Here is a 20231-nt window from a genome sequence, read left to right on the forward strand (position 1 = left end):
CTTTTCATCTTCTCAGCTGTCATGGGTATCAATTACCACTTCACCATTGAGGGGAGCTGTTGGCTCTTGGGACAGCAGGTGCTGCATTATTTTTATATTTACACACTGCACATTACATTTTAGCAAGTTACTCCTTTGTATAATAGTACAGTATTATGTTATTTATTATTGACTCATTTCATGTAGGATTTTAGTGTTTTCTCATATTTTATTGGAGTGAATGTCATCTGTAAAGTCGTTTTGAAATGTTGCAAATGAACATAGGTTGCTTACTTCCTATTTTTCTCTTAAAATGGAACTGTGCTGGTAGTAAAGTAAGTGTGTCAGGGCACACAGGCCAATATACATAAGAACTGAGTGACAAGCCACTTCACCCTCACAGTTCCTCATAATTTACCAGTTATCTTTACAGCTGTAATGAAAGATGAGAGATCTCATCTGTAAACCTCGCACTATACAACTTTATACAATATTTACTTCTTCTTCTCCTTCTTCTTATTCTCCTTCTCCTTTTTGTTGCGCTTTCCCTCTATTATGAGATGTTATCACAGTCATCGCTGAAAAAGTTACAATACACATACATGGATGAGCAATTTATTTTTTACAAGCAATTCTTACAATTAACATACAGGGTTTTGTGTTTTTGTACAAACCATTTTATTATCATGCAAATAAATGTGATAATAGTATTATATCTAACCTAATCACAGTGAATGCTCAGGTTAGTTTATCTCATTAAAGACTTATTTGTGCCACTTTGCTGTTTTAAATATTAAATGGAAATGGAAATATATACAAACAGGAGTACGAACTATAATTAAGAGAGAACTTATGCAGGTCCAACAAGGCGAGTCAGACACGGTAAGAGGAAGGCCCAGGTCTACCAGGAAGTTTTCAAACCATAATCTTTCTGAGCACAATAGTGGTTACACACAATGAAACAAAATTTCAATTAATATTGAAAATGTTTAAAGAGACATTTCCAAATAGATTATGCACTGATACGTGTACATCCACATGTTAAAAAAGCATACTGGGCATCACAGTGACCTATGGTCTAAGATGCATACCATGTAAATGCAACACCCCCTCTCTCTTTCCCCTTTTTCTTTGCGATCGTACACTATCAATGACTGTTCTTCACTTGAATGTGTTCAATGACAGGGTTGATACCACTGTCATATCGATACAGTTAGTATGAAGCTAGACCCTGTATCTGCTGATGTACTGGCAATCCCACAGTTACGACACCACTCCAGGAAGTGACTGCTCAGATAATCAATTCAAATAACTTCCTCAAAGTGTTGTTTTTACATTTAGTTTTTATATAGATTAAAGAAAAGACATATTATGAGTTTAGTACTGAGCTGCATAACTGATAGACAAGTGGTACACAGTTTTTGTTACCTTTGGAAAGAGCCAGGTCTGTTTCAATCTTAATGCTAAGCTAAGATAACCACCTACTGGCCATAGCTGCATATTTAATAAACATTCATGAGAGTGGTATCAATCTTCTCATCATACTTCCAAAAATATTTAAATTGTTTATTTTAACATCAAATTAAAAAAAATATATCCAATAAAAATAACCTCACAAAGAAGATAAAATCTTCCCAAATTTGAAAATGTGAAGAAAGGTTTATGAATGTGTATTTAGGTCTACAACTGTGATCCTATAGAGTTAACCGAGCACTTTCATTGTAGATGTTGGCCAATAGTAGTTTTTCTGTTTTAAAGCTGATGGTTTCTCTGTATGCATGAACGTAATTATGCACTGGCATAAGGTGTTGAAGTTATTAAGCCTACCCTCATTGATATAAATTTGACTGAATGTATTAGACTCTTTTAGTTTTTGCCAAATAATGAACTGGGTGTTTTTGATCTAATGATTTAAAGGAGCTATTTGTAAGTTTTCTCTGCCACTAAAAGTGCTTTCTTGCTGGGTGCAGATGGTGGTGATTGTCGCTTGACAAGAGCTTCGGCCGTCATTGCGTTTACATGACGGGAGGTTTTAGTACACCCTCTGAGCAGCACTGCATCTTCAGGGCAGATTGGAGGCTACAGTGAGTTGCTATCGGAAAGTGACGAGAGTTACCAGGGCTAGCTGGTTAGCGTGCTAACTTAAGTAGAAGAAAAAGAGACAAGAGATGCTTTCCACTGCTGGAGACAGCTCATGGTGAGTAAAGGAATAAAGTTTGATGCTGAAATCGTAACATTTCTTCAAGACTGGTAAGTAAACAGCTGTTAATGCTAATGAAGACTATGTAGCAATAGCAAAACTTACGAATAGCTCCTTTAAAGTGTGATATCCAGTGAGTAGTTGAATTTGTTGGATACTCAGGAAATTTTCCTCATTCTTTTACTGCTGTTGTTATTTATTTATTAACTTATTAGATATGTTTGGCAAACATCTCTCTCAACCTTAGCATCACATTACTTGCAGTTCCCACTTTCACAACGGAATTGCTGCTCTGCAAAGTTGGGAGGGTTTATTGAGCAGATTTTGCCTATCTCAGGGAAAATCTGAGCGGAGGCAGAAGAGACAAAATTCCACAAACAGGAGATTCTTATTGTGCTTTTTTCAAATCTATATATCTATTCACAAATCTCCATATGCATATTTCCATATTGCTAATTTCTGACCTATAAACCACACTGAGGTTTCTGTGGTATTAGTTCTCTACTTTGGATGACAGTTTCTAAGGGGTCTCCAATATCTTTTGTTATACAGAAAGGCTTTGGGGATTATGTCTGTTGTTCCATACTTTTATGCTGCATTACCAGTATTATCAAAGGATTGGTCCCACTGTACAGCAGTATTGGTGCTATTCACAAAATGCTCCTGTTTTTATCAGAACAGCAAGGTTGATTAAGCATCAAACACCAGAAACTATAGCTGTAATGTCAACACTTGATTCAATCATGACATTTCAGTATCTTTCCTGCCTACATATATGGTTTTCTCTCTAGATGACTCTTCCCCAGGACCTCATCACTGAACTGGTATGTTAGCTTCTTCTTAATTTTTTTCACCTCTCCAGTTTTGCCATAGTTGCGCAAAGCACGAGCCATCTTCTGATAGGTCATTTTCTTGCGGTTGCCTTTCTGGATTCCCCAACGGTGTGCGAGTGCCTCTTTGTGTTTGGAAGAAAACTGGAATGTCCCTTTATCTCTGTCCACCCACCAGATACTGTCCTTCATATCGCCGTTTCTTAAAAGGTCCAACAGGAACTGGTACAATCGGATCTTCTTTTTATTGCCTTTTGGAGACATCAGAGAGTTGTATGTATTATAACTCTTTGTTGCTCACAAATTTAGCAACATTACTTTGTAATAATGTAAAAGATTTGAAAAACAAATTTAAAAAGGTTAATCTGTCTCATTCCCAGGCATGGGAACAGTAGAAGAAACTATATATTTTTATGAAATTCAGTTGAGTCTATACAGTCATATCAATTATACAGTTATACAGAGTTTAAGTAGAATTTGGGAACACAGACATCAGACAAATTAGTTGAAAAAAATAAAAAATAAAAAAATTTTGTGGGTAGCAAAGGCAGAATACTACATATCTTGTAGGTCAGGTTTTATAGTTTTGCAATACAGTTTGATGACTACACAAGAAAACCCATCAAAATTCTGAGGAATACTGCCAGTATTAGTATTAATTACACTGTCACTGAGCTGCATGATAAACCTAGCTTATGACATGTAAACTGTCTCTGAAGCAGATTAATCAATGCTTACATATTACACATGGTGCTTGTTGGTTTACAGGTTCTTCACATCACTTTACAGATGTGTCTGTAGCCCATTGATACAGTTCAAAGGTCAAGTGCTGAGTTTCAACTAGAAACTCTACATACTGTATACCTATATCAAAAATCAGATTAATGACAAAATAACTCATTTTATTGTCATATCATTCCAATCTTTGTGCTCAGACAGTTCTCATATACTCTGCAACTTCAAAAATTCAGTAAAATCGTAAATTACAGCCTGTCTGTACTCTATATTGTTTCCATTTTAGAAAACAGGCTAATAAAAATTAAATCTGATTGTAGTTTACAATCCTACTGTCATTGAAATTCGACTGTCATTGAAAGTTACATAAATAACCATGGTTCTCCGAGTTCAGAGGCTCGCCACTGCTTATTCCATATGTGCATGGTCTTTTCCCCACAGTGTACAGTCTCAATAAATGGTCATTTAAGGACCATGCATTGCCTCTGTGGTTAAACTTGTCTGAAACATGTTTCTGAGATGCCTATTCACCGCTGCACCTACATATTGAAAATGTGCTGTCCATGTTCACATTAAAAAATGACATTGCATTAACACGAATGGAAAGAGCTGGCTGTTGTCTGCTGTAAGTACCAGTGAAGTAGATGACATACAATCACCACTACTGAAGCGCTCACCTACTGTAGGTACTTATAAAACCTAATACAACTAGTTACAAAGGTATACTACACACAAACCATTTGACTATAACTACTGCAGACACTGTGTACCAAACACTGCTTAGGCTCAACTTGTTGTGTCAGATCTTAAGCTTGCCAAAAGAGGAAGTGGAGGCTGTTTAGTGAGCCAGCACACTTTATTTAACTATGAAGTGAAAAAATACATTATCCTGAACTAAGGCCTAGTGACAAATGGTCCCTTTGACTCAAGTGGAATAGTAAACCAATCCTGCTGTGCCGGACATGAGGCCTGTTCAACAAACAAGGTGCTGTCAGTCACATTTATGTAGTAAAACTAGACAGAGTGGACCAAAAAATCACTCCACAGTTCTATAACAAGTGGGCACCTCATCAGAAGGCCCAAAAGGTGGCCACTGGGGAAAGCCTGCCATTCTTCTAGAACAACATTGGATTACTCCCACGATTATTTCCATCCCATGTAAAAATCCAACCTTCGAGACTAAGGATATGACATTGTCTTTTTGTGAGCCCACTTCTGTTGAACATGCGTCACCCTCAGTGTGAAAGCAATTGTGCAACTAGTAGCTCGTCCTATAAATGCATCTTAAGTTGTCAGCAGAACAAAAAACTGACATGACGCAATACCAAACCTCCACCATCCTAATGCGAGGACACTGGCCAGTAATCTAGAAAGGGCCTTTAGAGCAGCTCTCATTCTTACATGGTGAGTAGAAAGCACTAATGCCCACTCACACACTATTCTACTTAAATGAAGGTTAAATACCAAAGCAACTGCACATATCTCTCCTCTTGGTGGAGGGAATCGACAACAATATGCATTGTGATACAGCATAACCACTTATTGACAATAGGAGCACCGCCAGCACAAGTAAGTACTAAGTCAAAGACAACTAGACTTGGTTCAGATTCTTGAATCTAAAGCAAGTCCAGAGACTTAGCACGTCTAGATATACCATGACCTGGATGACTGAGAGTCTTCACATGGCCAGCACAGTTGCTGCGTCTTAAAGTATTGGTGTTAACTGCTCAGTAGAGAACTGGAGTGCTCACACACAGTATGAAATGGCCTGTAAATCTGTTTCCTTACCAATCTCGCCAGGGACATAAGGGACTCGATCTCTCAGACATTCCTCATCAGACACCTCCAGCGGGGGACTTCGTCCTCCATGGTCTTCATCATCAGAGCTGCGCTGAGACACGTGTGGTGTATACACAGTCCGAGGAAAGAATGCTACCTACAGCACAAGTCAGAATTAATTCTCTTAAATATTAAATCAAAACATTTGAAATAATTAAACTTGGATAATTGCTGATCATATACAATGTCCATTTATGTTGCTCCAAGGTTTAAAAAAACAAACAAACTGCATGACAATGTTACATATAATGTATATTCTGTATTTAATCGTCAAGTCAGTATGCCATTTTTTAATAGTTACACAGTTATGCCATAAAAGTAAATTCATGCATCATTTCACAGAATACAACATGACATGCTGGGAAATGCTTGGATCCTTAAAATGCGGTGAGTGACCTCCAAACTGCAGAACCTTACTTGAGCTTTAGCTTGATATTCAAAGCCGGAGAGTATACAGTACTGTACTCCAGTCCGGTTTTGCAGGACTTGCACTTGAGTATTTCCATTTGAACCTACTTTATACTTTTATCCCACTACTCAACTTTTTAGGCTATTAGAATTATTTATCAGCTAAAGTTACTGTTCCTAATATCAGGCACATGCTTTGAAATGTGAGTTTTTAATCAAAAAATAATTGTCATTGTAAATGAAAGAATATAGCAACATCTCTCTCTGCGTGAGCTGTGATGTGTGGACGCTGCTATAGCTGTATGCCTGGGTGGGCAACATATTCATAACATCCTTTACAAAAAACACCCAGTGGTGGAAACCTACATGTGAATTCCATGTGTGAAAAGTGGTTTTCACATTGTATTCTCATATCACGTTTCAATCGATGCATTAACACTTTTTTTCTACACTCAAGCACATTTTGCTCCCATTGTAAAAGTGACAGCCGTTTTTTTTTTTGTTTTTTGTTTTTTAATCAAAAGGGAAATTTCACTTGCTCACAAGTGAAAACTCTCATGTGACCTAAAAGCTCACATGCTATGTGGCTTCTTTGTGAAGGACACAAACAGCACAAACACAAGCTGTGGATTTGAAACGAAGTGTGTAAATGTAAGTTGAAAAGTGGCATGGAAATACTTTTTTTAATATGCCAGTCAACAGTACATGCATTTCATATGTTGTAAATGAATAGATTATTCACTATAACAACCCTAATCATGTTAAGGTTTTGCCTGTGAGCAGTGCTGGATGCATCTGAATTTATTTAGCACATAAATTAGATTCATTCTTCCATCCATTTCTTTTCTTTTAATGCATGTTTAGCATTTTTGCATGTATTGCCTTAAGTGTATGAAGTGTGTGATTTTCTTTTTTGACTGTTGCCTTTTTAACCACCTCTATTTGTAATTGCACATGTTCACTTGGTTAGACATACTGCAGTTTAGTGTTGTGCAAAAACAGAAATCTCTGTTCTAGTTCATTGGTTCACAACTGGAGGGTCGAAACATGCAGTTGTGACTCTGAGCGAGCTTCGCTAAGCTGTCAGTCTCTATTCAAAGAAAAATGTTTTTTTAACTGAAATTAAAAAGAAAAAAAGAAACAATACTAAAATTAAAGTTTTTCTTGTAACTTAAAGATTCACTTCCTGATTTTTGTAACAAGACCCTTAAAGGCCTCCAACTCCCTAAATGTCCTGTCTGATCTGAAACCCAACTGCGAATTATGTAAAATATCTGCAGTGAATCAGGATGACATTTGCGAATGTGGAGGTGTTATTGTGCACTACGGGTAGTGTGTGTAAGTCATAAGACCTCTGTTTCATTTTAAGAGTAGTCTGTTTCTTGTACTTATAGTTTTACTACCTTAGCACCAAAAACACTGAGAGCTGTTAGTCTAATTAATGCTTTAATTGGTCAAATTAGTGGTACACTATGTTCAGGAAAGTCATTCAGTCATCATGTTGTAACCCTTAATTCTGAGGTTACATTGCTTTAGTAAAGAAAACTTAATACAGCCATTTATTTTTTGTTTTAGTTTTATGCATCTTAACTAGATTTACATGTGTATTTCAATGCATGTAGTTGTGTGTGTTGATGTACTTCCTGGCTGTTTATATTTTTCTATAGAAGTGGGTTTATTGCTGGGTGCAAGACGGACTTACTGGTTGCTGTAACACATGTGGATGTGCTGCAAGATTTGGATCGAGCAGGTTTTCTGCATCATATCGTATGGCTTCGTGTCGTATGAGGCCAGGCGGGTGGAGAGCCTGCACGCTCTGCAGCTCTGTGAAGTTGGTTTCTTGTAGGTTTTCAAACTCTGCAGGGTGTACGTGAGGGTGAGGGTGGTAGTCCCAGTGATCTAAATAAAGAAGGTGAGAAACAGTATAATAGCCACAGCCTATTGTATCTTAACATCACTGCTTTATTGTATCAACAGTTGCAAATTGTAAGTCAAACACAGTTCCATACAAAACTCAAGAAATTGTACTAAATATATTTTGATCTAGTAAAAAGACATGTTTAAAGATGACTCATGGAAAAAGCTAGACTGTCTGTCTATGAAAATTTGTCTTTGTCATAAAGTACCAAGTCAAAAACAACTGCAGTTGACAGTGAGGTGCTTACTCATAGTGCTAGAGTCCGCATAAACTGAAACAAAATGAGGAGAATAATGGAGAATTCAGCATGAAGCTCTTTCCTGTTTGTTGCCACACTAGCAGTGTGGCCACAACCGTTGACTGTAAATTTCTTTACTCTTTTTCACATGGTCTTTGACCCCTATTTCCCACAGAATATAGTTGAATATAGTTAACAGGTAGATAAAAAACTTTAAATGTTTTAAAGAGTTAGACATATTTTAAGTATGAGCTAATCAGGGAAATAGAGGAGTGCCAGATAAAGATGGAACAAGTGTTTGACATGACCGCTAATCCAAAATACACTGTATACTCTTAAAACATATAAATTAAATTAGATAGTGTAGCCTTGTCATACACCCATTGAAACACTGTAAAATCACCCCCACCCTCCCAACCCCAGGCATGTACTATTTATGTTGTTTTGGTGCAGTATTCAAAACAGTTGATTACAAGAGAAAGTAAAGCACCTCTCTTGTATCAATAAAACCCCATGGGGCGAAAGTTGTTCTATGTCTGTAGTCGTAGCAGCCGAAAGAAATGGCATCTGTTTCCTGTGTTCCATACACCCTAATGTGGTGTGTTCCAGCTGCACACACTGCAGGCTTTTTATGTAGGCTTACAATGCAACAGAAAAGTCAGTGTCACCACATCGGGCCATGGTGGTTAATTTGGAAAATAAGAGAGATGACTAAAATGACTAGTTTATTTTAATGGAAACTGAGAGCACGGTGTCGAATGCAAGATTCACTCCAGTGGATTTAGTTCAAGTCATTACCATTTACCCCAGCAATCATCATCATTATTTGTTTGAATATTATATTTTTTTATATATAAATAATACATTTAAATCTGAATATAACCCACTGTGATTTAAAAGAGAAACTGGCGATTTCAATTCAAACAATGTTCACATGAGACTAAAGCACTGTTGAAGTAAAACTCACCTGCCTGGATATCTGCATCTAGGACATATGGATTATAATATTCTGCAATTTGGTGTCTGTAGATCTCTGGTTCATACATTTCTTCTGAGTGCTGCAAGAGCAAATTAAAACATTTTCAGCCACAAAATATCATGAAAGAAAAATCTTCTACTAGTGTATGTGGTGCAGACGATACCTTACATCATTACTTATCTAATCCTTTAAAGGAAATAAAAATACTCACCATCTGTCTTTCATAAAACGTTCGTATTGTTTCTAGATATGTTTACATTTGTAAATTAGACGAGGCATTAGCAATATTTGTTAAAAAAAAAAAAAAAAATGTTTTCCTTGCCACTGCTGTTCTGAAACTCTCAAGCGCTTTTGAGTTTCATTTTCACGATGGCCAAAGTATAAAAGACTCTTACACTTTGTATCCTGTATTCAAATTGAAGTAGACTCACATTAAGTCGTGTAATTTGAAATAGTGAACTTATGTTGTCCTTTCTCTTGAATATCAAACGTGTTTTCAGTTTAACACTGCGTTTAAAACAAACTACCCATGGAGCTCTTTTAAGCCTCAGATATTAAAGAGTCAACTCAGTGTTTAGATATGAATAAAAAACAAATCATACTTACAGGCGGGATGAGGTAGCTCTCCATTCTGTATGGATGCAACATGGAGACCTCTTCTCCAACGGTCCGACTCTCAGACGCTTTGCTGGCAAAACACTCTCACAACCTTTCAAAACTTTAGCGGCACCATTGCACAATGTTTCAAAATTTCCTTTCATTCAACGAAAACCAAAAGATGTCTCTCTCTCTTATTGTGTAGCATACACTTATGACCTTAACTACTCTCAGAGGCCTTCAGCCGTGTCAAATAAAATGAAATAAGCAAGGGCTCCTGTTTGACTGTGAAATGAAAAAGGAACTTTTGACTTCTGTAAAAATTGTGTGGGTGGGAGCAGTAGAGTGTGTCTTGTAAAGGTTCCTGGCCATTGATGATTTGTCAGTGAAGACCATGAAATTTTTATCAGGGTCTATCTACTCTACCCTCCCTCTGCAGCCAATCATCAACAAGGGTTTTTCTCACATTCTCACCCCCGCCAAAAAAAAAAAAAAGAGTATTACAGGTGGTTAACACTGAGTGCAACAATCTACTGTTGAATGTTTAATGTTTAAGTCTGGTTGATTTTATTCATGTCTTGTGCTTTTAAGATATTTTTCATTAAAAATGACCACATGCTTTGGTCTCAACCTCAATACAGTCATCCAGTGTTATACAAGGCATAGTGGATACACTACTACTTTATTTTAGAATTAATTGGCTGTCTAAAAGCATTTTAAAATGGTCTATTACACACTACAATGTGGTTGCACACAGATATGAAGACATTTTTAAAGTTTTGATTAATGTATCTTTGCTGATGCCAGTAATTCATAATTATTGACAAATACTGTACATTAATAAAGACTTGTAATGGCCTTATATATGTGCACAGCTACATTACCATGTGTTATAAACCAGTTATTAAATGGTTATACATGCTAGATTGGGGGTTTAAAGCAACTTGTTACCCTTATAACAACAAACTGACTATGTTCACCAAATGTATAATACTCTGTCCTTTGTAATCAATAACAAGAAGATTCTGCTTTATTAGCCATGTTTGTTTAATCATGTAGTAACATCGAGGAGCATTAATATGACTCTAGAAAATGTTATATATATAAAACATTTATTAGGCGTGAATGTGCTAGAATTTACAAATCACATGCACAACAAAGACAGTGTTAACTGTGGCAACAGATATTATTTTTAGTTGTCAGTACATTGTAAACAACCATGCAGTCCTGAAACTGACAGACTGAAAGTGTTCACTGTAACAAAATGACTGAAACATGTAAACAGTTTTTGGAGGAAAAAATGTCAACACACAATCATACCCTCACACACACACACACACACACACACACACACACACACACACATCTGGAAGATAAGATGGAGATAAAGTATTTGTGTTGAAACTACACTGAGGTAAATTAAGATATTTCTAGAACAATGCCTGGGGTGGGGTGGGGTGACTCCCTCTACTGCAAAACAACAATGACCAACCAAGAAAATGCAGAAACTGTGTTTGTTTGATTCAAAATAAAAGTTAAATGTGTTAAATGTGTTGGTTACCAGTTTCTGAGTTATATTAGGGAAACTGTAAAAACTGAAGATACTGAATATTTACAGATGCTGAGATAATGGTTGAATGGTACAGTAACAGTGCAGCACAAATCTGAGTGTATATTCTTAGCACTGCCGGTTTAAGAAGAGCTCTGCAGCCCTCTGATAAGGCAATGTGCTGAAAATATTACTCTCTGTAACATCGAAGAGCTGAGGTTATGTTTATCTCCTAACTAACATCAGTATGCTTATTCCTAGGTGCTGAGAGCTTAGCTACCTAAGCACATTAATCACAGAGGAACACTTATGATGAAGCTGCAGCAGATAGTGATTTTCATTGGAAACGTTTACAAATAGTTATACTGTGTGCCAAGTTTCATACACCATTCATCTTCTCATGAACAATATCATAACTAAACTGTGAAATTCTGTCTTCATTTCTGATGTAGTTTCAAATTTTTTTGATCAATCTTTCACCCTGTTTTCCCTCTTAACTGATAGAAGACCATAATCGTCAGAATCTGTGTTTGGGGAGCTGTTAAAACCACACAGACTGTGGCCAGCCCCCGACCGGCCCCCATCTTAATCACAGCTGGTTGAGCAAAACTGATGGCATATATAGTAGCATTTTCCAAGAGTATTAATACACAGCTGCAGAAAACCAGGCACTATTTCCATCACAACTATTTTCAGTAAAGCCAAAACACAATGTTTTTTGTTTCTTTTTTTTTTTCTGGTGACTTTTTGTTCATGTTGCGTGACAATGTGACTGTTTAAAATGTGTTCTTTGCCAAACTCTGTTCATGTTTTACTGAGTAAAATTCAACTTACAGTATAATACTAAGTCATTTTTTATACTTAAAGTTATAAAACTGTGTTGATGTAGAGCATTGACAAGTATTAATAAATTGATACTAATAGCAGCTCAATTGTTAAACTTACCTGATCATCATTTGGTAATAACAAGTAAGTGCTATCATTTTCAGAGGTGGAAGAAGTACTCAGATGTTTCACCTGCGTAAAAGTATTAATACTACACTGTAAAGTTCAAAGTTATAATAAGGATTAGCATCAAAATATAAACCAAGTATCAAAAGTACTTAGTAGTTATTACTTATAAGAACTAATTATGCAGAATGTCCCATGTCAGAGTAATATTTATTATGTTACTTGTTTTATTGTGTAACTTACTTTTCAATCTATTAACATCACTTTAGTTTTGCAGCTGGTAAAGGTTCATCATTATTTGTTGATGGTATTTTTGAAATAAATGTAGCAGAGTAAAGAAGTAAAATACTTCCCTCTGAAATGTAGCCGGGTGGAAGTATAATGTTGCATTAAAATTGAAATACTGAAGTTTTGTACAAGTACCTCAAAACTGTTCTGAAGTACAGTACTGACGTAAATGTACTACCTGCTACTACTGATCATCTTTTATGAAGTGGTTTACTTCAAAGAAAGGTTTGTCAAAGCCGTCTGATGAGTCAAAGCGTCATGTCAACTGTTGTGGTAAACCAGGAGAATAAATATTTGCATCTCCATTGTTTTGTTCAAACTTATGCACATAACCTTGGGTGTGAATTGATCTCTAAAAGAACCCAAAAAATCCTGCACGTTGTTCATCGCGCCACAAACCTTTATCAGGTAAAATTCCTACAGGCAAACAGCACCGGCACCGGTGAGCGAGGCGTGATGATCCAATGCACCAGTCTATAAGACTTTAAGAACTTATTGAAGTTATTTGAGAGCTGAAATTAGAATAAAGCAATGATGTCAAGTGAATGGATCTGATTCATTCTTAAAATCTATTTAAAAATGAACTTAATGCGTTTAATGGGTTTGACTGTCAGCCAGTAGGACCAAGGTATTGCTTTTTGTGTGTACTTTTCTGACTTTATAGAAACGTAACACACAACAATAACATCATTTTGTGGACCACTTTATATATGAGAAATAAATCTCTCACAACATCTTAAAAGAAAAGAAGCACATTACTTCAACCAGTGTGGTAAAGTCACCACAGTTGAAGTCTTGACTGAAGAGATGGTCAAAATAAAATGGATTAAAAACATTATCACTGTTGCACCTGCTAATGTGTAACTGAAAACTGTATTCAATTCAAGCGATGTTCAGCTCTGCTGTACTAGTCGCTGTATCAACTTTATGACCTTTTAGATGATTTGTCTGATCGCGTTCTCTTTGTTTCTGTGAAGCTTTTGTAAGGACTTTTCAGAGGCCATGAATCTCTACTATTCTCAGTCTTCCTTGTGGCCTAAGAGATGAAGTACATGCAGCATACATACAGTGCATGCACACCAAGAGTGACATATTGTTAAATGAGGAACTGGGAAGTTGTCTTTCAGATTCAGTTCCTTGAAGGTGGACTTTAAATTAATCCATTTCGTGTCATATGGTCAGGATGATCCCGGCTTCGATAAGAGCTGGTTGCTTTTTTGTTGGTGTGTTTTTCTTTTGATTTGTGTGTGACATAAAGGCCGAGTGATTTAATCCACCGTTTTTCAGCCTTAGTGCTAAGTCTCAGTGCCACCATTATTCCTATAAAGTGCAGCTTGGCCCGATGAAATGTCCTTTGACAAGACACTGAATCCATACAAGCCCCAGGTGCTGCAGTGCAGTTAAAACTACATAGTGTCAGCCTCTGTGGGAAAGAGCAACCAAAGTTTCAGAATTTTGTACCAGATCATAAAAGAAGTACATAAAAAGACCTTTTAAAGATTAAACATTGTTAAAGTATTTAAAAAAAATGCTGTAAATGCACTTGATATAATCAACAATTGAAAGTTGTGACATAATAGTGGCTACATATGAGAAACTACAGAAACACATGGAGACGGATAACATGTTTGGTTTTATTACACCAAAATAATTTCCACAAAACTCTTGTTTTTTATTCCATTACAAATAGTTAAAGGAATGTAACTGATTTGTTATAAACCCTGAGAGAACCCTGAGTTGAGCCTGTAACTCTTCTTTTCAGCAGGCAGATTGCGAAATCATAAAAAAAAAAAAAAAAACATAAACACCATTACCCTGAGATCACATGCCGTGTGGTGTTTTTCCAAAAATGTTTCCATGTGTCATGTGTATGTGCATGTGTGTGTTACTGTTATTGCTCTCTAGCATTGACAGTTTTCACTCAGTTACCATTTTATTAGCCATTCCAAAACAACAGCTCAGTTGCATCAGTTTTGTTTGAGGTGTCAATTTAAGTTTATAATGATTTTTGAGGTTAAAAGTTGCCGTGGTGTTGAACTTTAGCCTATATTAAGAGGTGTCATTCAACACTAAAAACACATTTCAGTGCATTACAATCCAGTTCAATGGCACCTTGAACACCAAATGAATATACAGTTTACACCTCTCTGGCAGTGTCGAGGGAAAGCGGAACATTATCTTCATATAAATAGAATTTGATGCAGATCAGTTGGACTGCACTTTTATAGGTGTACCTAATAAAGTGGCCTGGATGTGTAACATAACCACCACTTGCAGATTCCATGCCATATTACCCCATATGTATTCATTATACAATAGTTGAAACAATGACATGAGCATTTGTAATATATATGAGATGTTCAATTTTAGTGAATTACTTTATTTATGCAGTGACAGTGGTGCACAGCTGACAAAATGACAGTAAACCTCACAGGAAACAGTAGTAGTACATGTGCTCAAGGTACTTGTACTTCATTTGGGGATTTCCATTTGATACTTTGATACTAAATATTCTATTATTCTATTTAATCCATTTATTTTTCAGCTATATCAACAGGTTTCTTCCAGGTTTTTTCTTTTTACACATACCGTACAAAAGACATAATGAGCTTCTGAAATATATTTATATTAAATAATTCTGTGACTGATTAAACTTCCCAACAATATATAAATTAGCTCTACTTTGGGCAATTACACTACAGTGTTACTTACACATTAATGCATCAGTAATCAGTAATGCTCATTTTTCTGCACTGAATATGTTTACTTTTGATCATTTACATTACATAATACTTGCATACATTTACTTAAAGTGATCCAATGCAACTTTAACTGAGCTGTGGTAACTGTGGCAACACAGTCAGTTACAGTATAACAATGTCTAACAATAGCATTAAAGACGGTTCATAAAGTCAACAAACTGGCTCAGTAATATCAATTAAACAGCAAATTTAAATTAACGTTTACCTAACATTAGTCTGCACACTCGTCGTCAGACCGAGTAGCAGCAAAACCCTTGAGTGTTTTTGATATGAGTTTTATTCATTATAAGTTCAACTTTTTATTTGTGAAAGGAAGAATGTGACATTTCTTATTTGAAAAGCGACATAATCTCACCTTCAGTAACATTTATAAACTGGACTCTTACTTGTGATCTAGTATTTTTTTCACTTCTGCTATCTGAGGGAATAGTTTGGCTCACAAATTAATACTTTGCATTTGGTTTGTTTTATCTCTACACAAAGTGAAGTGCAGTTTTATCGAGAGGTTATGTGGTGGAGTATTTCTTAAAAACGATATGTAACGCATAAGTGATCTTTAAAAGTGATGGTAGGTCGACCTGTTTCCCGTGTTAATGCTAGGCTAAGCTAACCAACCGCTGGCTCTACCTTCATATTTACTGTACAGATATGAGAGTTGATCATCTCATCTTACTCTTGGAGAGAAATTGAATGTGCTGTATGTCCAAAATAAATCTCCAATCTCCAAAATATCAAACTCCTCCTTTATGTAAAGGATCTGAATCCTCTGTCAACCTCTGAATGCGCATCAGTACAAAAACCATGGGCTCAAATACTATTTAAAGTGTTGCATTAGATTCCCTGACACTGAATACATTTTCATATCATTGTGTCAACCTGGTCCAGGTGATATGCTATATAAAATAAAGTTGCGAGCAGCGATGTATTTGTTGTAAGCGTAAGTGACACACTGTGAATTTGCTCTGACCGATACTGCACTCTGGTTTGGTCCCACCACAGGGTGTAACTGAGCATTTCACAGTTTGCCTTCTGAATACAGTCACAAGATACATATCTCTAATGGTTTGAGCCCACACAAGCACGCAAACTGTTACAGTGGCACCTCTTAATTCACGGTCACATAGTTTGGCCCCTGGAGTCTTTGGGCCTGCTGTGTGGAGGTGTCAATGTTCTCATCACTATCTTTGCATGCATTTATTTTAAGAAGCTGCCAATATTGTGAAAGAGGCACAGTCTGCTGGCTATAAAATTGTGCTATTATTGGTTCTGCTACAGTTTGCTTAACACCCTCAAAACATATTATACAGTGAAATATATCTGTTATGAACTATAGTCTGCCCCAACAACTTTTAGCAAGGTAGATTAAATCCATAGTCATTTCTCAACATAAATTGATAGTCATTGTGATATAGTACACATTCCTTTGCTGAAATTTAGAGTTTTTGTCAGACGTGGAGTCTCCCTCGAGTCACAGCGCAGGGTCACGAGATTGTACCCAAACAGCCAAGCAGAGGGGAGTGACACGCATGAACACTGACTGTGGAAAACAGGATACATGTACGTCGCAACAGGAAGTGTTGCACTCCTCCTCTGCAGAACATCAGTTTGACCAGAATGACTGCAGGTTGATGTCCACACTCTGTAACTCCTGTGGCAGTATTCAAATTTCGTAATCATCTTCGCTCACCATTTTGTCTGAGCTAGTTGAGTAATTCAGTTAAAAAAAAAGAAAAAGAAAAAAAAAATCTAGGCAGGCTTTACTATTCTTTATATTGCAAATAATAACTTACATTGGTTAATTGTGTTTGACAAAAATACACAGAATCATCCCCAGCAGCATAAAGTTTATGTTTAGTAGGCTTTTATAGAAAATAAATAAATACATTAATAACCAACCTAATAACCTTTACAAAATGAAGAACATACATTTCTTGTTGAATTGTGCATTTTAAGTAAATACAAGCTGTTTCAGCCTTGCACGTGAAGAAAATGTAAAACGTTTTAATTGCCGTCTGATAGGTCAAACATTAAAGATTGAAAGAATTTAATGACTGAATTTAAATAAATCCGCAGCAGTTAATGTCTGTCTATCTATCTATCTAACTATCTATCTATTTTTGAGTGAAGCAGGCTATTAGTAACAAACAACTAATTTGTATGAATTCATAAAATCATTCAAGTATAAGCAAGCAAACAAAAACACATATGCAGTTCTGGAAATAATACAATATAAGTAAAGTCAACCTTGTAAAAACACAAAGTAATACTAAACCTCCTGCTTATAACAGTGTGCTCGTGTAAGGAAAGTCAGGAAACGCCCACAGCCTCACTCGGAGAACAAATCTGCTCGGGTCTTACCTTCGCCCTCAGAATAATACGCAGCAATGAGCTAGTAAAGGTGTCCACGAGGGAGCTGCTGAACTACTGGGAGCAAATTGCCAAAGGTGGTTTAAAAATGCAGGCTTTCTATATATCTGTGAATTAGCAGGGGAACTAAAAACTTCCTTAATTCTACCAATTTAGGTTGGTACCATAAGGCTTCTTCTTCTTCTTCTTCTTCTTCTTCTCCTTCTTCTTCTTCCTTATTAAAACAAGAAGGTGACAAACTCTTCCTACAGAACAAGTTTTTAAGGCTGCGAGTGTGCGCTCCTGCTGCTGCTGAGTTAAAGCTCATTCGGTCACATCTTGACTCTACAGCCTCTGGCCTCAGTGACAGTGCTGAACCTGCTTTAACGTTTTGTTTTTATTCTTTTATTACTCTACATTAATTGCCAACACAGAATGACACACTGAAAGTGACCACTTTGTGTCAACACTGCATGTCCATCGAGAATATATTTTTGTCTTTTGTTTTAACATTCTCCGTAAGCAGTAGCCTATAAGCCGTGATACAGGTTGCATGTAAATACATTAGAGATTTTAACAGAAGTTTTGCCACACTTTGAATTAAATGGCAACTAAAATAAAAAACAACAATAACAAACAAATTTTTTTTTATAAATGAATTGAATCAATTGATAGCTGCTTACTCTTTATCTTACTAATTTATTTACATTTATGTTTCAAAAAGCCGAGTGAGAGTGTGAGAACATAAAAACATATTTCAGCATGTGGTTACACAACTGCCTTCACAAAGCATGGCATGCGTATGGGTGTGACTAACTGATAATTTTGACAATTTTGTGAGTGTCAGAGCAGCGGTTTCACCATTGTAACATACAAAGCTACAGCTTTTATTTTTTCTCCCTAAATGAATAAGAGGAGCTCATTTAATAACCAGGGTAGCTGCTACCATGGTGTCTTTGTAACAGGTGAAGATTGTCTCCAGGAGGTTGAGAGTTACTACTTATACAGACGGTTCTTGCATTAAATTTGTTTCTGAAGCTACGGAAATGTCTATTCACACATAATAAATTGCAAAGAGCTTCTAGAAGACACTATCTCTCTCTGAATAAACTAGCTTTTTGCAGCATTTAAATGTGTATGGTGTATGTTGTTTGTTTGTGTATTAAACTGACTGAAAAACTTCAGTTCAGTTAGTTATTCAATTATAAACTGATACTGAAGAAATGAAGTGATCTAAGTAAACATGACCTTGTGTGATTGTGTGATGAGGTCTAACTGTATAATAATGCAGCAATAGACTAGACAATAAATTAGATGCAAATTTGATTGAATAAAAGCAGAAATATATGCGTCACAGCTCATTACAGTGTGAGCCACAAATTACCAGCAGGCGAAAGAGATTGTCACTTTAACATGCAATGCAACTTTGCACTGCCTGATCTGAGCCTTCAAAAGGCAAAGCGTTGTGACAGACTCTGACATGCAATCCAACAACTATCTACACGGTTGTATCAGCCTAAAAAAAAGTGGTGCCCATTTTACGAGTTGGATCCAAAAGTGTTTTGTTTTTTGTTTTTTTTACAAAATTCATTGTTTCACTTATGATTCCTATGAAATCTGCAAAAAGCAAGAGAATGCTTTATAGAATATTTCAGTTCTGTGGGTGGACAGTCCACAGAGAAGGGCTATGTTTCCTGGCTGATAGTCACCAGAGGTTTCAGTGGCCATCGTGTGTTTCACAATGACATGGAACGATCGCTTGACATGCGTGCAAGGGGACATCCAGCCCTCTCACTTCTTATTCCTGATTCCTCATTTTCTCTGGACTCCACAAGATTCAACTATCAGACTGGGCTGTGGGTATTATTAGACAAAGGTGAATCACAAGGCATATAGACAAGCTTGCTCACACACAAACACACACACACACACACACACACAAAAAAAAATTCACAGTGGAACAGAACAGTGTTTTTTACATGACACATTAGAGACCAACTCTGCAGTAGCATGGCTAATCTGCTGTCTCATTCTGTTTAACTTTTTTTTATATTTTCATTCCCAAACTACATACACACAAACACGCACATTTACCCATTTACACCCATATAAGGCTTTAGGCCTCTATCCAACAAAAAAAAAAGTTCCTCTTTCTTTATGTATTGCTCAAGTCAGACAAGGATGACTCAGTGCGGATATTAATCATGTTTTTTGGGGGGTTTTTTTGGGGGGGGGGGTTATCTTCACATCTCACTCTGCGAAGTTTGCCGGTCAGAGTTAGCTTGTCTATTTTTAAAAACCGGTCAGACTTCTTAAATGTTAAAAGCAATGTCCCTTTACAACACATGGTCAGTTTGACTTCAACTATCTGCTTTTTTTTAACAGGAATTAAAACTGTTCATCATCATATGTTTGTGCATTTAAGCCGTTTTATATTATTCATCATTGTGGTGGCAAGTATGCCTGAACATACAGTATGTGCTTAGCAGAGGTGGAAAGTAACGAAATACATTTACTCACATTACTGTATTGAATACTTTTTTTGTGTATTTTGTATTTTTTAAGTACAATTTAAAATCGGTATTTTGTATTTTACTTGAGTATGTTTTTAC

General features: G+C 36.3%; 1 protein-coding gene across 1 annotated transcript; it reads right to left on the bottom strand.

Annotated features, from left to right (window-relative positions):
• Positions 1-580: 580 nt before the first annotated feature.
• spi1b (Spi-1 proto-oncogene b) lies at positions 581-10213 on the bottom strand. Its single transcript, XM_056381409.1, has 5 exons — positions 9733-10213; positions 9115-9205; positions 7694-7890; positions 5533-5680; positions 581-3260 (listed from the first exon to the last, which is right to left on the bottom strand). Exons 1-5 carry the CDS (start codon positions 9772-9774, stop codon positions 2947-2949), a joined length of 792 nt encoding a protein of 263 aa, XP_056237384.1. The 5' UTR covers positions 9775-10213; the 3' UTR covers positions 581-2946.
• Positions 10214-20231: the final 10018 nt, after the last annotated feature.

Source organism: Seriola aureovittata, chromosome 1 (assembly GCF_021018895.1).
Source record: "Seriola aureovittata isolate HTS-2021-v1 ecotype China chromosome 1, ASM2101889v1, whole genome shotgun sequence".
NCBI lineage: Eukaryota > Metazoa > Chordata > Actinopteri > Carangiformes > Carangidae > Seriola > Seriola aureovittata.

Bases quoted from the DNA above. Each gene is read 5' to 3' on its own strand.
- spi1b (XM_056381409.1), bottom strand. From the start codon at position 9,774: ATGTTGCATCCATACAGAATGGAGAGCTACCTCATCCCGCCT. The intron at 9,206-9,732 runs GTAAGTATGATT...TTGCTCTTGCAG, and splicing joins AGAGCTACCTCATCCCGCCT to CACTCAGAAGAAATGTATGA. The intron at 5,681-7,693 runs GTAAGTCCGTCT...CTTGTGCTGTAG, and splicing joins CACATGTGTTACAGCAACCA to GTAGCATTCTTTCCTCGGAC.